Source organism: Berghia stephanieae, chromosome 4 (assembly GCF_034508935.2).
Source record: "Berghia stephanieae isolate SIO BIC M18660-M18661 chromosome 4, UCSD_Bste_1.3, whole genome shotgun sequence".
In the NCBI taxonomy this organism is placed as follows: Eukaryota; Metazoa; Mollusca; class Gastropoda; order Nudibranchia; family Aeolidiidae; genus Berghia; species Berghia stephanieae.
Window position 1 is genome coordinate 82251214 of NC_088363.1, and position 18661 is coordinate 82269874.

The following is an 18661-nucleotide window of genomic DNA, read 5'->3' on the forward strand; positions in this document are numbered from 1 at the left end:
CCATTTGTGATCACGTTGTATTACCTGACAACTTGACCTCTTATCAGCTGTTTGACACACAATCTTTGTTCGCGACTAACAGTTTCTAAACCCCTCCCCTGCCCATATTGTGATATTTATGAGACTGAAACCTTGTCAACTAGACGGGCAAAGAGTAGACTAAACTATCGATATCAAAATCTACAACATCGATATGTATTATAATGCTTTTCAGCCCTATTATTTTCAGTTGAATTCTCACAAAAAATTGAAAAGTTTGATATTTTCATATCGACTCCATGTTTATGAAAGACGATTTACAAACTTTATATTATCCAAATCACCTTCTCAGTGCTGAAAATATGTGAAAAAATGATTGTTCTTTTATAATAAATAAAAAACTGAAATTTTATATTTTGACCCAAAAATCGATATTTCAGGTGTCGCCCCTCCCCTTAAGTACAAAAGCAGAATAATAAATAGAGCCTTCAACAATTAATGAACTCCCGGTGGATATACGTGTAACTAAAAAATGAAATGGATAGATAAACAGACAGAAAGACAAACCTATTAATGGATAAATAGATAGGTAGGTAGATAGATAGATAGATAGATAGATAGATAGATAGATAGATAGATAGATAGATAGATAGATAGATAGATAGATAGATAGACGAAGAGGGGAGAGAGACAAACAGAGAGAGAGAAAAAAAAAAAAAGAGAGAGAGAGAGAGAGAGAGAGAGAGAGAGAGAGAGAGAGAGAGAGAGAGAGAGAGAGAGAGAGAATGGATGTTCGTTTTGTCGTGCTCTCTTTGTATACTGAAAGAAAGAGGGGGGGGGGTCTTTTTAGACAATGAACAATGTGGTGGAACGCTAAGGAAAACTTGAGAGATTCAATAACATGTTTTCATGTAAGTCACAACACAATAAGCCCCACCCCTCCTCCTCAAGCTGTCATCTGACTCAAAATGGAAACAATGCAATGATTGATTTGACCAGCCCATTTCTTTAATTGCAATCTCATTGGTCAATATGTTTCCAGTTGATTGACTATGACTTACTTTGTAACAACATGCTTTCTTTAAACTATCCCTACAATTCTTTGCTCCGCCTCCATCCCTTTCTTCATGTCTACCTCACTCTCTCCGTCTCCCTTTTGTTTCTTTCACACATACAAACACACACACACACACACACACACACACACACACACACACACACACACACACACACACACACACACACACACACACACATACACTTATACAGGTTTCAATCTTTATTCTATTTCCCTCGCGTCCTCTTAATGCACAAGCAGTCTCTCTCCCCTCCCCTCTCGCTCCTCTTTTTCTCTATCTATCTCTCTCTCTCTCTCTCTCTCTCTCTCTCTCTCTCTCTCTCTCTCTCTCTCTCTCTCTCTTTCTTTCTTTCTCTCTCTCTCTCTCTCTCTCTCTTTTATATCTCTCTCTCTCTCTCTCTCTCTCTCTCTCACATGTGTGTGTGTTTGTGTGTGTGTGTGCGTGCGTGTGTGTGTGTGTGTATATTTTACTCTCTCATGCTATCTCTTCCTCTCTAATCCTCTTCTTGATAATTCTTTCCCTGCCCACCCGGCTTCACGTAGTTTCAAAACTGTACTTTCAAATTATAAGCCCGTCTTTAACTTTGAGTATTTGAAATCTTATTTTCTCTATTGAATAAGACAAAAATTTCACATTAATAATTCTTATTTCATTGATTCTTTATTTAAATATAAAAAATTCTTGAAAAAGTGAACAATTGTCGGCATTTTTTTTTTCAGTGTTTTATTTGTTTTAAGAACATCTTGCATTAATAATGAATAACTACAAAAGTGATAATTGGATTGTTTCAAAAATTTGTATGTTCATTATTAAATGTATAATCTAAGCTCATGCTAAATTTCACTATTCTCGTCAAATTTTGGATGCCCATATCTAAGGAGTTATCTTTGCCCATTATTTGACTGTGCGTGAAAACGGTGCCTCACTTCAAAGTCGATTTTCTCAAAACTTGGTTTTCACACTCTCCCTACTTCAAACGGTCATATCTCGGCAATGAATAATCAGAATTGTAAAATTTGGTATCAAATTTTAAAGCATAAAATAAGCCATGATTGGGTACCAAAAACCCAAAATTGAAAAATCCGACTTAATACCGTTTCGAGGCGGAGGGTCACATATCATGTTTTTTTGTTTTGTTTGTTTGTTTTTTATTTCTCTCTTTGTTGATTTTGCCTTCTCTCTTTAAATTTCAAAACGTTCTAAAAAATTCTCTACTACCTGAATGGAATGTTATATTTATTAATACTTTAAATGAAAACAATAAATCACAGTGAAAATGATGATCATGATTAGGGGCATGAGAAAAAGTTGAAAACATTTAAAAGCAATACTTTATTTACAATTTTTAAAAAAAGGAATTTAGTTGTGTTTAAATTAATTTCTGAATTATAAAATTAAAGTGAAAAGGGTCATTTTGCAAATTACAAAATGAAGATATTCTCAGATTTTAGTTATCAAACAACTAACCTCACCCAATTGACATACAATATATAATATATAAAACAATAATTAAACATTTACCTCTAAAGCTGCCAAAGGATACTGTGATGCCAAGAAAAGATCTTGAGCTCTGTTGAATTCACCAAGATACATGGCAATGTATCCACATAACTGGTTCTTGTCTTCTGTCATCTGTATTATAGAACAGACGACTTTCATAATAGGCATAATTAATAAATAATGAATTTGCACTACATTATTAATTTTTTTCTTATCTGATCAAAAGGTCCTGGGTTCGAGCCTCGCTCGGCGTATAGTTGAGTCCTTGGAGAAGGCTCTTTACTCACATTCTCTAAACATACTCAGGTGTAAAATGAATACCCAGCTGTTAACAGCGTTGTTCTATCTGAAAAAAAAGTAATATCGCCTAACAGGCGTCATTTCTCATCCTTCGTGTTGGCCGGGGATCCCTTGTAAAGCGCTTAGAGACTGAGTGGATATTGCACTTTATAAAAACTCTCATTTATATTATTGTTCTTATCTTTAAGAAATTTCATCATAGTTTTTCATCGTGCAATAAACACGTAGTTAATATCATTGTGACACCTGAGAATTTTTAATAAGAATGGCAGCGAATAGAGCTGTCTGTTTACTGGAGTTGTAAAAACTGTCTGTTTGTGTCATAATTATAAAGCCCTAACATTGTAAACGTTTTACATCACTATGTAATTATTGAAATGTGAATAACTGTAAAATAATGAGACTTTACCTTTATTTTTTCTAAAGACGAAACCATGCCCACGTCACCAATCTGTCTGTATACACGGATTGCTGAATATGAAAAAAAAAAGAGGAGTAAAATTGATAATATTAATAATAACAGCAACAATTACAATAATAATAATAATAATAATAATAATAATAATAATAATAATAATAATAATAATAATAATAATAATAATAATAAAAATGAGCAAAAAGTACTCAGCATTCTTTACAGATGGTAACAATCAATTGTTACTATCTATTTTATACCACAACAATAGGGGTAAAACTCCATCTCTGAAAGAATGACTCATCCTGCGATATAAAATGTGAATCCTCACCAAAATCCAGTTCCATGTTTTCTAAAGCGACTCGACCAAATTCCTCCCACATGTCTTTAGATTTCAGAATGTGACAGTAGATCCAGGCATCTTTGAATCTGGGAAATAGAAAATATTGACAGTCACTGCGATTCCATCTGACAGAGAGAAGCTACTTTTGTCTTTAAAATTTTAATGAAAATTTTGACACTGAAAAAACCCCCCCCCCCAAAAAAACTTGAGCTTTTATAGAGCCCAATATCCACTAAACATGTTCAAAGCGCTTTACAAAGGGTCCCTGACCGACAGCAACACTTAACATGTAGGACATGGCATGACGCCTGTTAGGCGATATTTACAATTTTTCGGACAGAGACAATGCCGTTGAAGGCCAGGTACTCATTTTACACCTGAGTGCAGTGAGAGAATGTGAGTGAAGAGCTTTTTCCTAGGACTAATCTATGCGCCAAGCGAGGCTCGAACCCAGGACCATCCGACCCGAAAGCAAGTGTCATACCACAAGACCACATAGCCGCACACCAACAGGTCAAACAGTTGCCCTTAGTTGTATGATGGAAATATAACTTGACGAACTAAAAGAAATATATATAAAATGGTAAATGAGCAAAGGTTGTTCATATCAGTTTTGTACTACTGTTGTTGTATACTGGTTCTTAGCAATCCCTGTTTGTTACTTTAAAAATTAAACAGACAACGTTTAGCTCACACTGGAAATACAATCTCTACATTTTTGTTGATATATTAGATAATATCATTATGTAATATTAAGAAAAAAATATATAATGGTCAATCAAAGTTTTCACATAGAACTGAGATATAAATAAATTTCTTTATGCTCTTATTTTTTTTTTATATTGGTTGATTTGGTGTTATTGTATTCTGGGTAAATAATATCTAGTTGTTTTTAAGCGCCTTGAGATTTTGAGGAATGACCTTATTGAAATATGCTATGTATTATTATTATTATTACGAGATCCCTCTACACTTTGCCATAGTAAACAAACCAGTCAAAATTAATACATATTGACCGCTAACCTTCACCTCGCACCTAAATGAACTTTTATTGAATTGGGTCACCATAACTTGATGCGCCACTTAGATAATAAAAACAAAGTTGACTAATACACAACAGTGTGATGGGTTGTTGTTTTTTTTAATTTTTTTATTTTGACACTTTAAATTAAATCAAAATCTACTTCTAATCTTGACTTACATGAAATGTATTTTTACACTTCTGATATTTTCTCCAAAAGGTGGACTCATCCCTCAGTCCAAACATCCAATATAAGGTCAAAAACTGTATATTATTATTATTATCATCATCATCATTATTATTGTTATTTAATGGGAATTCTAGACGTTTCTGCTAAAACTTTCTTATAATTAAGTAAAACACATGTGTAAATCACAAACCTTCTTAAGCCCATACACTGTTTGGCAGCAACTCTCAACTGAAACCAAAGGAGGAGACAAAATAAAATAAATTATTAAACCTGCTCTATCTTACTCATCTTATTTCTGACTCTTGCAAACTGTTTGAGATCAACAGATGCCATGGGAATATTATAATTAGTCAAATAAGATCACTTTGATTACAGACATATTTCTTAAAATTCAAATCAGACATACCTGCAAAACCGTTCATTGATTATAAATAATAACCCCACTGCGAATATAATATCATAATCATTGAAATTTTCAACAAATTCTAAAACTATTCTTCCATTTCTCAGCTTGGTGATAACATCGATGCTGTAACTATTTTAGCACTACTTTTGATTAATGACCAAAATATTTCTTTAACAAAGATAAAGTAAAATGATCACACCTCATCTGGGGGCAATTCTGTTGGGTTTTCGCTGAAAACATGTGTGTGAGTGGAGAGAAGGATGGTAGCCAATTTGCCATTGGAGGTCTGGAGGGTGATCTCCCCATTGTACAACAAGATAGGAATCTGTGCGTATGGCAGCTTGGAGGCTCCGATGAATACAACTCTACTGCCTGGAATCAAACGGGTTATTATTTATTTTTATCACAATCATTGTTGAATGGTTTTTAAACCATAGTAATACATTTTGAAAAATAATTTACTATCTGCTTGTTCTCATTTTTTAATGATTTGTTATTGAAAATAGTGATCCAAAATGTTTATACATTGAAAACATTAAGAAGAAAAATGATTTTAATTCAAATCATTCGTTTGAACTTGTTAGCAATGCAAAACCTTTAAGGTTTAAAATCTGTCAAAAAAATGTAAGGGAGAATTCATAATTGTTAAATAAATTCTGGAATAAATATGACGATATCACTTGAAACTTATATTTTTGAAAGACAGGTTTTAATTTTTTTTTTTAATCTGATCTATTTTATCAATTTAAAACAGTCACAAATACTTGTATTATGTATATAATGAGCATATTTTGGAATCGAAAAGAATTTATCTAATTGCTTCTATCATTTTACGGATACTTCATTAAAATCGATTCCCTTATAGACAATGATTGGCTGTTTAAATTAGTTGTTCAAATATTGGTTAGAATTATTAATTTTCCTTAATGAAAAGAAACACCAAATCAAACCAATAAATAAATCAATAAATTAAACAAAACTAAGTTTCGACGAGCTTTAAGTGACCTCAAACATTTGATCAATAAAAAATCAAAACAAATAGGGTTAGCTAAGGTCGGGATTAGATGAGAGCTATTCACGTTTTCACAACAGTGGCGAGAGGGATTCAGGATATAATACATATGATTTTAAAAGCAAGGGAGTGGTCATGTCACAAGCAAGTATTACTGTACTGCACTGGAAGCAATGCAGGCCCGTTCATTTCAGAGTTTACTGGGCAGGATTGTAATAAGTAACATTATTAATATTATTTTTTTTTAATTACGGAGCCACAAGGGGGCAGCGTGACTCAGCAGTACGGTCCTTGTTTCGTATCCGAAAGGTACTGAGTTAGATCACCAGCCACTGCGCTATGTGGCCTTGAGCGAGTCACCTCACCCTAGCTCAATTTGCAGTGCTGCACTGCGGCTTATGCCTGGGTTATTCCTGTCTCCCTTGGAATAGACCCTAGAGACAAATTTTCCCTATGGGATGAATAAAGGGAATTTTATTTATTTATTATTTATTACAATGAAACTTCTTAAAGTGGATACAAGGCTGCTAGAAGCTGTGCACTGTAAAAAGTAATAAACAAAAATGAATAGAACAGCTTGGAAAAAGACCAAAATACCAAACACAACACTTTTGGGGCTCAAAACCGTTCTACAGCCAATAATAACATGTTATTTCTAATCATTTATAATTCTTGTTATGTTTTAAATTTCATCTATATTAATTATAATTTATGATTTTATTGTTTTTGTTATTAGCTGAAGAAAGGTTTTGTGACAAAAATTCTTCGTGTTTGTTAATTTGTTATTTCTCAAAGTTGTTATATTCTTTTTTGTTCATTAATTTATAATGTAACTTCTTGTAATCAGATGGATTGGCTATGGATTCACACTGTGATCAGTTTTCTTACGAATGTCATCAAAACACAAAAAATACAACATTAGCAAGTAAATGGGTTTCTGTTTTTAAGGAAGATGTTATGAAGAAAAGGCTTGTGTGCAGTTGTTTTTTAAAAAATTCAGTTTCAAAGATTTATTTCTAACAGATTTGTGTATAAAATAATCAAGGATTAATTATGTGAAAAGGGTTTGGGAATATATAAGGCATTTTCTAAGCAAAAGTATTAAGGGGAGATAAGACTGGATCCTCGACTCTATCATCCTGATTCTTTCAGGTTATTTATATATATATTTTTTTAAACCAGAAAGAAAAACCCAATTTGTTACTGGATGTCATTCTGTTAGGTAACTATATAAACTTATAATTTGAAAGACAAAATATTAAAACAATTGAATGAACCCTTCCCAAATCAAATTCTAGAATTTAATAACCTATCGAAATTTAGCTAAACATTTTTGGTAATGTCAACATCAGCGAGAGACCGGCTACTGAAGAAAAAAAACAACATAAAATTTATATTTGTTATCCACACCAATTCACATTTCAAAAAATGAAATGTGTAACTGCCAACACAGCAGTAAAACTGTGCTAAATTTAACATAACACAACAGAAAGTGATAGTCATTCCTTTCGGAGATAAAGATCCACCGTCAAGCAAAACAAAAAAAAAATATCTATATTTCATTGCTGGTCCAAAATTGGACTTGAATCTAGTGAAAACCAGTCTAAACCACACTACATACCTAATGGTTTTACTTCTGTCCCACTGTCTAATATATTTGACTAAATGTTATCTCAATCTAAAAATTTCAACTGAAATTTTTTTTTAAAGTATTGCATTATAATCAATGCTGTTCTAATTTGAACTATCTTTCACTCAAATTTTTCTACAAGGATAAATCAAGAATATCTAAAAACTGAACTGACTATCTCTCCCCCCCCCCCCCCCCCCACTCCCATTCCCCCCACCCAACACCACGGCCTTCAACGAATCTACTAAATGGAAGTTATAAAAAAAATTATTATTTTTTTTTTTAAAAGGTGGATCTATCAAATGGCAATCCCCCGAAACCCTCCCCCCCAACCCAAACAACAAACCTACTCAATAGAAAAAATCATAACAATTGGAATATTTCTATTAAAGAATAGACTGTGAACCTATCAGTGTGTGCAGTAGACCTGAAATATCCTTTCTTTGTGAGAAGTTTGAGTAGGTGTGCTGTAACTAAAAACTCGAAAAAAACAAAACCAAGATCCAGCCGTGTGCAGGTTGTGGTTGTTAGGAAGGAGTCACGTCATCTCTAAAGGTGAGTCGGCAAAGAGGCCAGCGATGGGGGAAACCTCCACTTACTATCATTGAGTTCTTCTTCCTGTTGTACCTGCTGCTGACTATACCTGTATGTCGGACCAGTGAAAGACAACTCTTGTTTACCGTTTACAGAGTCCTTGCAATACACGTAGGTGTAAATTTTCTCTGCATCGTAAGCAATGAAGACATCCTGTTTGAGAAAATGATCAATGAAAACACAATGGGGTAAGAATACACAAACATCTTACGTTTCTCATCTTTTCACATCCGATCTCTTTATAAATAAGAAATAAAGCTGACTACATCAACCCATTCATGATTTTGAGATTACATATTTTTCTTACTATAAAGCTTTTTGTTTTAAAACTTTTTAACTCCAATATTTTTGGCTAAGAAAAATGCCTGTCATTATTATTGTTGTTGTTTTTATTATTATTATTGCAGTTTAGAATCACTTGGACTCCTACAGGTTGGTAGTGACTTACTTTGTCCATGGGCCAGTTCTCCCATAAGATTCCTTGGACTGTCGGTGAAAAGTCTGGGATGCTGATCACTGTGTCATCAGCCTGTGGTAGGATAAACGAGACAATTTATTTGCCACACAGTTTGACACTAACTGACCTGACACAATCAGCTGACAAAATATTTGTATACTTTTGGTTTCAAAAATTCGAATTTGAAGAAGAAAAAAAAAATGTGTCAACCCAAAATGCATGATTTTTCCCCCTTGTTTACATGAATTGTCACATTAAAATACTTTGAAAGTGAGAAGTGTAATTTAATTTGAGTATGTAATATCCATTTCTGATATATAAATAAATACATTTTCACTAATGGTCTTTGCTTCGTACCCTAAAGGCACTGAGTTCGATCACCCACCGCTGCGTTGTGTGGCCTTGAGCAAGTCACCTCGCCCTAGCTCAATTTGCGGCACTGTTGCACTGCGGCTAATGCCTGAGTTATTCCTGTCTTCCCTTGGAATATACCCTAGAGACAAATTTCCCCTATGGAATGAATAATGGGAATTTAATTTTTTAAATTTTTAATTTTAATCAACAAAGTCAAAAGTAAATCAATTTAACAAAATAATCCTTTCCATTCTTTTCTTGCTTTTGTCTGCAAAACAAAACAATATATACATATGAATTTTAAGATAAAACACCTACTGGACAATAAACGTAACCGTCACTTTTTTCATCAATAAAAATCAAATGAGATCCGTTGGTGTCAGGAAAGATTTTGCGAATGCCAGCCATGTGCCGATGCTCCTGGACAAAACTCCAATCTTCAATGAAGAAGAAGTGAATTCCTCCAATCTGAAGTAAGTTTTGAAAATAAACAAGGTCAACACAAGACGAATAATTCTCGTTATTAGTTATGAGGCTCTTTTCATCCTTATGGACTCATCATTTATCCAAATTTTTATTGCATTAAAGTGATGAAAAGCTTTCTGCCAGATCTAAACTACATCCAATTACCCATACATTCAAGATGATTGTAGAGAATCCCTCTCATGGCCAGGTAGCCATAACAGTCAGGTCTCGGGTTCATTTACCCATCGCCGCAAAAGTTTTTATTCTCTATTGCCTTCTAGCACTTTTCTACTCACTTCATTCATTGCAATGATAAAAAGTCAAATTGCAATGGAGGATGTGTTTTGTTGAATTGTATGATAAATCAGTACCTAAGAATTTAAAATTAATATGATGATCCTTGCACATCTAACATAATAAATAATTGTAAAAAATTCATATTTACATAGCTTATTTCTGCGGTTTCACCATGCTCAATGAGCTTCACAATGTTTCATTTATTCCCCCAGCAAACCGTATAAAACCATATTTCCATCTCTTAGAGTACCTGTCACCTGTCAGACATCCTTTTTGGACTATCACTCAACAATGTCCATCACTGACTGTAGTCAGGTATACATCCACACTGTGGTCTAGTGGGGAAATGTGTTAAGTGCCTTAACTAAAGATACAATGCCAGAACCAGAATTTTCCATGCTCTCTGTCATCCATCCAGCCAAAAATTGAGATTTATATAGCGCAATATCCACTAAATGTGCTCAAAGCGCTTTACAAGGGGTCCCTGGTCAACAGCAACATTTAACATGTCGGACGGGACATGACGCCTGTTAAGCGATATTACAATTTTTGGACAAATACAACGCTGTTAACGGCCAGGTACTCATTTTACACCTGAGTACGGTGAGAGAATGTGAGTAAAGAGCCTTTTCCAAGGACTCAACTATGCGCCGAGCGCGAGGCTCGAACCCAGTACCTTCTGATCCGAAAGCGAGTGTCATACCACTAGACCACATAGACCACACGTAACATTGCTTGACATTTATTGTGACAGCAAAACTGCTGTGCCACCAGGCCACAAAATAAGAAAAACACACTTGATAAAATAAGAAAAACACTTGTGATAAAATAGGAAAAACACTTGTGATAAAATAAGAAAAACACACTTGACAAAATGACAAAAACTCACAGAAGTTCCGTAAATGAGAAATTCAGGAGTCAAGGCATGAGAGGTGATGGAGCAAGTCTTTTGGTCCTGGTCTGGGAAAAGTCTGGATTCTCTCTCATCTGTGGTGCCAGCTGCCTCGCCTTCAATCTGGATGAGAATAAAAGAATTGTTTTGTTTTTTTCTTTCAGTTGATGGTTTCAAACATTCTATTTTCTAAAGAAAACAAGAAGACACTCCACACCATATAAAGATGCATTTTAGTTTATTAATGGGAGCGATCTATAAATCATCCTACTAAGTCATTGATCACATGACATGCTGATGTCAGAGGATATGTTTCTTAACATTAAAGTTGTAAACGTAACCATGAGTCAAGTTGAACAAAATGACCTTTTGTGATGTTGGATATTTTGAAAACTATGGACACTTTTTATTCTGTAGGTCATTTTGAGCACATTTTGCATATGACCATTGTCTTGAACACATAGGAAAATAATCTAGATTGTCCCATTGCTTTAGTAGGGAAGTTTCTGACTTTTAAGTATGTGTTTGATTAAGTGAAAGGGGAAAAAGTCTCTCCTTGTTGAAATCTTCACGTACATCATCAAATAAATGACAAAAATACGATTTCAAAATTTTAAAAGAGTTAAAAGTAAAATGACTTTGACAAAGAACTGTGAAGCTAGACCAAAAAAAAAATGAGATTCCTGAATTTATTTTAGTTCATTATATATAAAGAAAGAAGGAAGAAAAAAAAACCCAAAAAACTTCAGCATTTATATAGAGCAATATCCATTAGACATGCTCAAAGCACTTTACAAGTGGTCCTTCACCGATAGCAACACCTAAAATTAGGACAAAACATAAATTTTCAGGAATGCTGTTAATGTCTAGGTACTCATTTCATTTTACACCTGAGTATTGTGAGAGAATATTTAACCACTAGACCACATAGTCGCATAAAATTTAATCAGATAGGTGTCCATAAAGCAAAAACGAAAAATAAAAAAAGAAAATACATTTCAATTTGGCTCTTAACAATCCATTGACATTGCAACGTTTTAAAACAATTCATAATACTTCACTTTTACTTTCACTATTACATTATTTATATTTATTATATTATTATAAGTGCATGACATAATCAGCCGAAAGGTGAACATTTTGGATTTGCATTTTTTTGCATTATCTGAAAGCATATGCTTCCCAGAGCATTTTAATCTTTATTTGAAGTAAATCAGGTGATTTTTCATTGTTATGGTCAGATTTAGGGGAAAAGTACCCAGCAACTTTTATCAAATTTCATACTTTTTCAACTTGACTAGCTGTAAAAAAAATATTAGAAGTAAAATTAAGCTTTGTTATTTCATGAAGATGTACAAAAAAAAGGGTTGATTTAATCATTTTGACAAGAACTCACTTTTGAAAAAAAATTGATCTTCAATATCTCAGTTCGAAGCTTTTCACCATCCGACTGATTATGTCATTCACTGTAACCATATTGCTTTATAAAACTATGTAATTTGAATATTTTATGACGTTTATTTATTCATTCTTGTAAGTCATGATTGTAAAACAAACTTCCTTCTGGATGAAGACACTTTATCTATTTTCATCGTTATCTGATCAATATCATTCAATGATGAATCCATCAAGATACCATTTTGATCCATAGTTAAAATAAACCAAAGACAACATTACCATGTGGAGCTGAATTTTCCCTTCAAAGCTGACAGCAGCATAGTCAGCATTTAGGTATATAGTCTGTACCGTGCCGAGGTAGTCCCTGCTCTCTTTCATCTTCTCTGGACCTACGAGGGGGGTTTTGGAAAAAGGAAAGGAAATAAAAGAAAAAAAAAATCTTTTTTAATCTTTTGATGTTTTTGTTTATGCTTTTAAGGGTTTTACAGCACTTACAACACATTTAGGTCATATCAGCACCAGTATAAAGGAAGAAAATGGGATAGTAAAATTTCTAGAATTACAATTAAAGTACCCAAGATAAAGTAAGACAAAGGCGAATCAGTTCAAATAGGGAACAGATGTAGATTCCAAGAACACCCTATCAGGTACTTAGTTTGAGATCACCGAAATGTCTCATCCAGACACAAGCATAGGTCCCTGCTAAGAGGAACACACTCAAATGTTTACAAAGCATATATATTTGTAAAACAAAAACAAACAAAAGAAATAATACAGTGCATTACAGACATTAGAGATTACAGATTTACAAGACAAAAATATCATCTCCCAAAACTCGAAATATACACTTGACTGTTTCCCTCCAAGCCAGGTTATCGGGCCAGGCCAGGACAAAACCAAGTGATCTCATTCCAAGTAAAAGACAGAAAGCATGTTGGAAAACAGATAATGGGGGATAGACGACACGGTAAGTGCCTCCTTGCCCACTATGGGAGGTCAGGAACCCCACCCAGTAATCTTTTGATTATAGTTTCAATTCAAAATGGTTTAATATCAAATTTGTTACCGGAATCTTGAGTTTTCACTATAATATCAACAGCTATTTAAAAGGAAAAAGACAACAACAAAAAAACTTTTAAAAGTTCAAAAAAATGTAGTCCTTCAGTGATGAGGCAATTAGAGTCAAGAGTTTATCCTATACGGTTATGTGGTCTAGTGGTATGACACTTGCTTTCGGATCGGAAGGTCCTGGGTTCGAGCCTCACTCCCATGTATAGTTGAGTCCTTGGAAAAGGCTCTTTATTCACATTCTCTCACGTACTCAGGTGTAAAATGAGAACCTGGCCTTTGACAGCATTGTCCCTGTCAAATAATTATTGTAATATCGCCTAACAGGCATGATGTCTCATTCTAGATGGCCAGGGACCCCTTGTAAAACGCTTTGAGCATGTTTAGTGGATATTGACCTATATAAATGCTCTATTTTTTGTGATTTATTCAGTTTTTTATTGAAAATGGCAACAGCAATTGCTTGCCATCTTTTGGACAGGACACTAGTCTATCATAAAGCACTGTCCACCAGCTCTAACATACCCAGCTACCCAATCTTTGCCGAGTGGACATGGGGGTCAGAAAAAAAGCTCGACTTCACCCAGGATATATCTTGATCGCTTTGCTTGTGAAGCCAGTGCTCTACCAACTGAGCTATTGGGACCCCCATTTAAGTTTTTTTTAAATATCGTTAGAAAAAATCACGAGCAAACAAAAAACAAACAACACTATTTTGTTATCCCTACCATAATCTCCAAGTAAATAGAACCAGGCTCTGTTGTTCATTCCTACAGCCACATGGTACGGCCCGATGCCGACAAACGACGGCTCCACCTCTACTTGAATAGTTATTGGGTCATCCTAACATGGATACAATATTTTTATGGGTTAGAAGTGAAAGTGATACAAATTTACAAGAACCTGTGGACTGTAAAAACAAAAACAAAAATGAATATAAGAGCTTTAAAAGAGAGAGAAAAAAAAGCCCAACAAAACCCGAACATTGAATATTTCGGGCTCAAAACTCTTCAGCGTAATACTTGGCTGCTAGAAGCTGTGGACTGTAAAAAGTAATAAACAAAATTGAATATAACAGCTTCAAAAAAGAACAAAGAGATAATCTCTGTCGTCTATCTGGAATTTAGTAATGTATGTATGTCTTTATTATTTTTTGTTGTTGGCTGAAGAAGGGTTTTCAGCCCGAAATGTTCTGTGTTTAGTATTTTATTCTTTTTTGAATCTGTTTTATATTCATTTTTTGTTTATAACTAGTTACAAAGTGCATATAGTTTATAGCTGATTTCATTTGCATTTTTAGACATTTCCCATGAAAAAATTGATAAAGACAGCATAAGAGGAAATAACAAAATAGTCAAATGTAATGGACGCTTTAACCTCGAATTAACAAAGATAAAACTTGAGCTTTTATATAGCGCAATATCCACTAAATGTGCTCCAAGCGCTTTACAAAGGGTCCCTGACCAATAGCAACACGGAACATCTAGTCAGAACGAGACACGACGTCTGTCAGGCGATATTACAATTTTTTTTGACAGAGAGACAATGCTGATAACAGCCAGGTACTCGTTTTACACCCGAGTCTAGTGAGAGAATGTGATAAAGAGCCTTTTTCTAAGGACTCAACTAGGCGCTGAGCGAGGCTCAACCTAGGATCTTCTGATCCAAAAGCCAGCGTCATAACACTAGACGACATGGCTGCACGACAAATAATGTGGATATTTCGGGTTTCCCCTTTGTCAACAAAAAAACACAATGAATGAAACATTAAAGATGAATGCGAGATGAGAGGATAGCGTTGTGGAGGCGATTAAACAAAACAATGATGGAACAGGAAATAAACTTCTCACTAAGAGTAATATTTATGATAGTCATTTCATTTTTACTCACAATTACTCATCCTCCATATAAGGGCAAAATGAGACACTTTACATACTTGACACATTTTTTAACACAATTTTCCACTACTATTAAGATCAAAAAGAAACAAACAAATGAATAATTTGACTTTGTTTTAAAAAGTGTGCCTTCACATCCTTATACCCATAGAGTTTATTCAAGTTTCTATGGTGTGAAACAGACTATAGCAATTGCTTACCATCCTTTGGATGGGGGATCAGAAAAAAAATCTCGACTGCACCCTGAATCGATCTTGGTCCCTTTGCGTGTGAAGCAAATGCTCTACCAACTAAGCTACTGGGGACCCCCAAATATTTAAAGTATAGCGAATAATAGAACTGAAAAACAAGCCATCAAAATCAGTGCTGATGGTGACAAAAAGGGAAAAAGGAGGAAAATTATGAATGGTTTTATTTACGCCACATGTTTACTTCACTAACCCTCGCTTTTAGAGCCATTGAGATGATAACCTACTCTAGCTATCTTCTGGATAGTGGGGGAAACTGCACCAGTTCCACCACACATCAAATCTCTCAAAGCCAGAAAATTTGATTGAGGAAAATGTCATTTTTTATAGGAGGAAATTCCTCCTCTGACACAAAAATCCCGGATTTCCGCGGATCCGATGAAAACCATCAGCACTGCAAAATATTGTTTTATGAAATTTATGAGATCAGACACAAATACATGACGAATTACAAGAGGACTTGAAATTATGGTTTTTTAAAATAATTTTTAAAAACCTGAAGCATTTATATAGAACAATATCCATTAATCATGCTTATAGCACTTTACAAGGGATCCCAAGTCAACAGCAACACTTAACCTGAAGTACAATTTTTTTCTGATAGAGACAATGCTGTTAACAGCCAGGAACTCATTTTTTCAACTGAGTACAGTGAGAGATTGTGTTTTTGTTTTTGTTTTTAAGGGTTTTACGGCGCTTGCAACACATTTAGGTTATATCAGCGCCAGTAAAAAGAAAGAAAATGGGATAGTAAAAAGTTATAGAATTACAATAAAAGCACCCAAGAAAAAGTAAGACATAGGGGAACTGGGAACAAATAGGGATCAGATGTAGATTCCAAGAGCAGACCACCAATGCACTTAGTTTGAGATCACCTAAAAGTCTCATCCAGACACAAGCACAGGTCCCATCTAAGAGGAATACACTCAAATGTTTACCAATCATTTAATATAATATGTAAACTCAACATAATACAATGCATAACAGAGAGATGATTTACAAGGAAAAAAATATCATCTCCCAAAACTATAACTATACATTCGACTGTTTCCCTCCCAGCCAAGGAGCTCCAGCAAGGATCAGGACAAAACTAAGTAATCTCATTCCAAGACAATGACAGGAAACAATTGGGAAACGGGTATGGGGGGATAGAAGACACAGCATGTACCTCCCTGCTCACTATGGGAGGTCAGGATCCCCACCCAGAGAGATTGTGAGTAAAGTGCCTTTTCCAAAAGAAAAAAAAATAAATAACTAAATAAATAAAACTCCCTTAATTCATCCCATAGGGGAAATTTGTCTCTCGGATATATTCCAAGGGCAGGGTAACCCAGGCATCAGCCACAAATTGAGCTATAGCAAAGTGACTTGCTCAAGACCACACAAAGCAGCGGCAGGTGATCAAACTTGTACCTTTCGGGTACGAAGCAAAGACCGTGCCACTGAGCCACGCTGCCCTCAAGAACTCAACTATGCAACACTAAAGGCAGGACTCAATCCCTGGATCTTCCAATCCGAAGGTGAGTGTCAAACCAATAAGCCACATAGTCGCACTTAAAACTTACACATTTCTACATCAAAATTGATCACAAATTGAGAAGAGAGCAAAAAAAAGCACCCAAACAATTTTGAATCCACTTTGATGACAAACCTGGGTTATATTATCCTCAATGGTGACCTCCAGTAAAGATGTCAGGTGAGCAATGCGTGTCTGGTTGAGAGATGACAGCATCGGCAGACGTGCCAGATAAATGTGTAAGCTACCACGAGGAGTTGACACAGCCAACAGTTGCCCATCATCACTCCAACCGATGCGATCGAGACTACGCTCTTCGTCAAGTGTGATGATGGCATACATCTCTTTTAAATCACCAAGGTCATGAATCTTGATGCTGATAGAGAGGGGAAAAAAATAAGGCAATATTTAAACAACCAAGGAGAAAAAAATAATTTTTCATGGAAGAAAAGGTAAACATCAAATATATCGAATAGAACAAGTATCCATATCCGATAAGGGTTGATATGATAGTTGACTCATAAACTAATTGACATTTTTCCACTCATTTTTTTAAAAAGTGAATATTCATATTTAAAAAGCTAAACAAATTTAAATGGAAATAAATTATGTTAATAAGAAAACCTAATTTTTTTCGTCCTACAGCATAAATGAAGAGAAAAAATTCTGAAAAAGTATGAAGTGGACACTTGTATTAATAATGATGAGATATATAAGGTATGGGAAAATGCCAGATGAAAACGCCAGAGAAGAAAAATATCAGGGTGTCCGAGAGCTAAACTTGGAATCCTATAGATACGGCACCCTCGGCCTGGCTGAGAGACAGAGACCAGCAAGCAGTCGGGACTAATCACTGGGCCATCCAGCCGTGTATGAGTCAGACCAATTGAATCCTGAGTTTGGCTCTAGGACATTGTGATATCTTTATTCTGTTTTCATCTGGCTCTTCTCCATACCCTCTTCTTCTTCTTCTAGGTTCCATGCCTGGTCCAGGCTTCGGATACTGCATGAATTATCTCTCTCCATTCCTCCCTGTCTCTTGCTTTTTCAAACAGCTCTTGGATTGTTAGGTTGGTGAAGCCCTTCAGTTGGTCTATGAGTGTTTTTCTTTGTCTCCCCCGGCGCATTTACCAGGTATTTTTCCACAACTTGCCAGGTATTCATTCTTATCTTTCCTACTATGTGTCCGAAAAAGAATAGTTGTCGATCCACTATTAAGTCCATACCCTCTATTTCTCATTAAATGAAGAGATAATATTACAGTAATCCTATATAGAAGTGATCGAGTGGTTAAGGCATTGATTGCACTGTGAATCAGAAGGTCCCAGGTTCAGACACTTTCATTTTTTTCCTTGGGCAAGAGTTTTAACCCCCATTTTGCTAACTTGGACAACATGGGTGATTCCTGTTGACATCAGACATATTGTTTGATGAATTATCTATATTCCTTCGTAGAATGCCTAAGCGAAGATATCTTATGTCGTGGCGGAAGGCCATATTTAATTTAAACTCCTATATAAATACTAAATGGAATGCCTTTCTGGCTTCCAGCAATCTTCCCATCCAGACATCAAATTTGAAGAAAATCATGAAATACAT

At 34.9% G+C, this 18661-nt stretch overlaps 1 protein-coding gene across 2 annotated transcripts in view; it reads right to left on the reverse strand.

The window, feature by feature from the left end:
* The window catches only part of LOC144971374 (WD repeat-containing protein 19-like), a 47584-nt gene that overhangs the window by 20883 nt on the left and 8040 nt on the right, over positions 1-18661 (reverse strand). Inside the window, exons 10-21 of one of the 2 annotated variants that reach the window (XM_078912175.1) lie at positions 17198-17438; positions 14129-14243; positions 12612-12721; positions 10932-11057; positions 9599-9748; positions 8918-8998; positions 8556-8622; positions 5433-5605; positions 5018-5055; positions 3605-3702; positions 3268-3329; positions 2580-2690 (exon numbers count right to left, since the gene is read on the reverse strand). In XM_078912175.1, the coding sequence (XP_078768301.1) occupies positions 2580-2690; positions 3268-3329; positions 3605-3702; positions 5018-5055; positions 5433-5605; positions 8556-8622; positions 8918-8998; positions 9599-9748; positions 10932-11057; positions 12612-12721; positions 14129-14243; positions 17198-17438 (1372 nt within the window). Of the gene's footprint in view, positions 1-2579; positions 2691-3267; positions 3330-3604; positions 3703-5017; positions 5056-5432; positions 5606-8474; positions 8623-8917; positions 8999-9598; positions 9749-10931; positions 11058-12611; positions 12722-14128; positions 14244-17197; positions 17439-18661 lie in introns of both variants that reach the window. The other variant, XM_078912174.1, reaches the window with a different exon arrangement.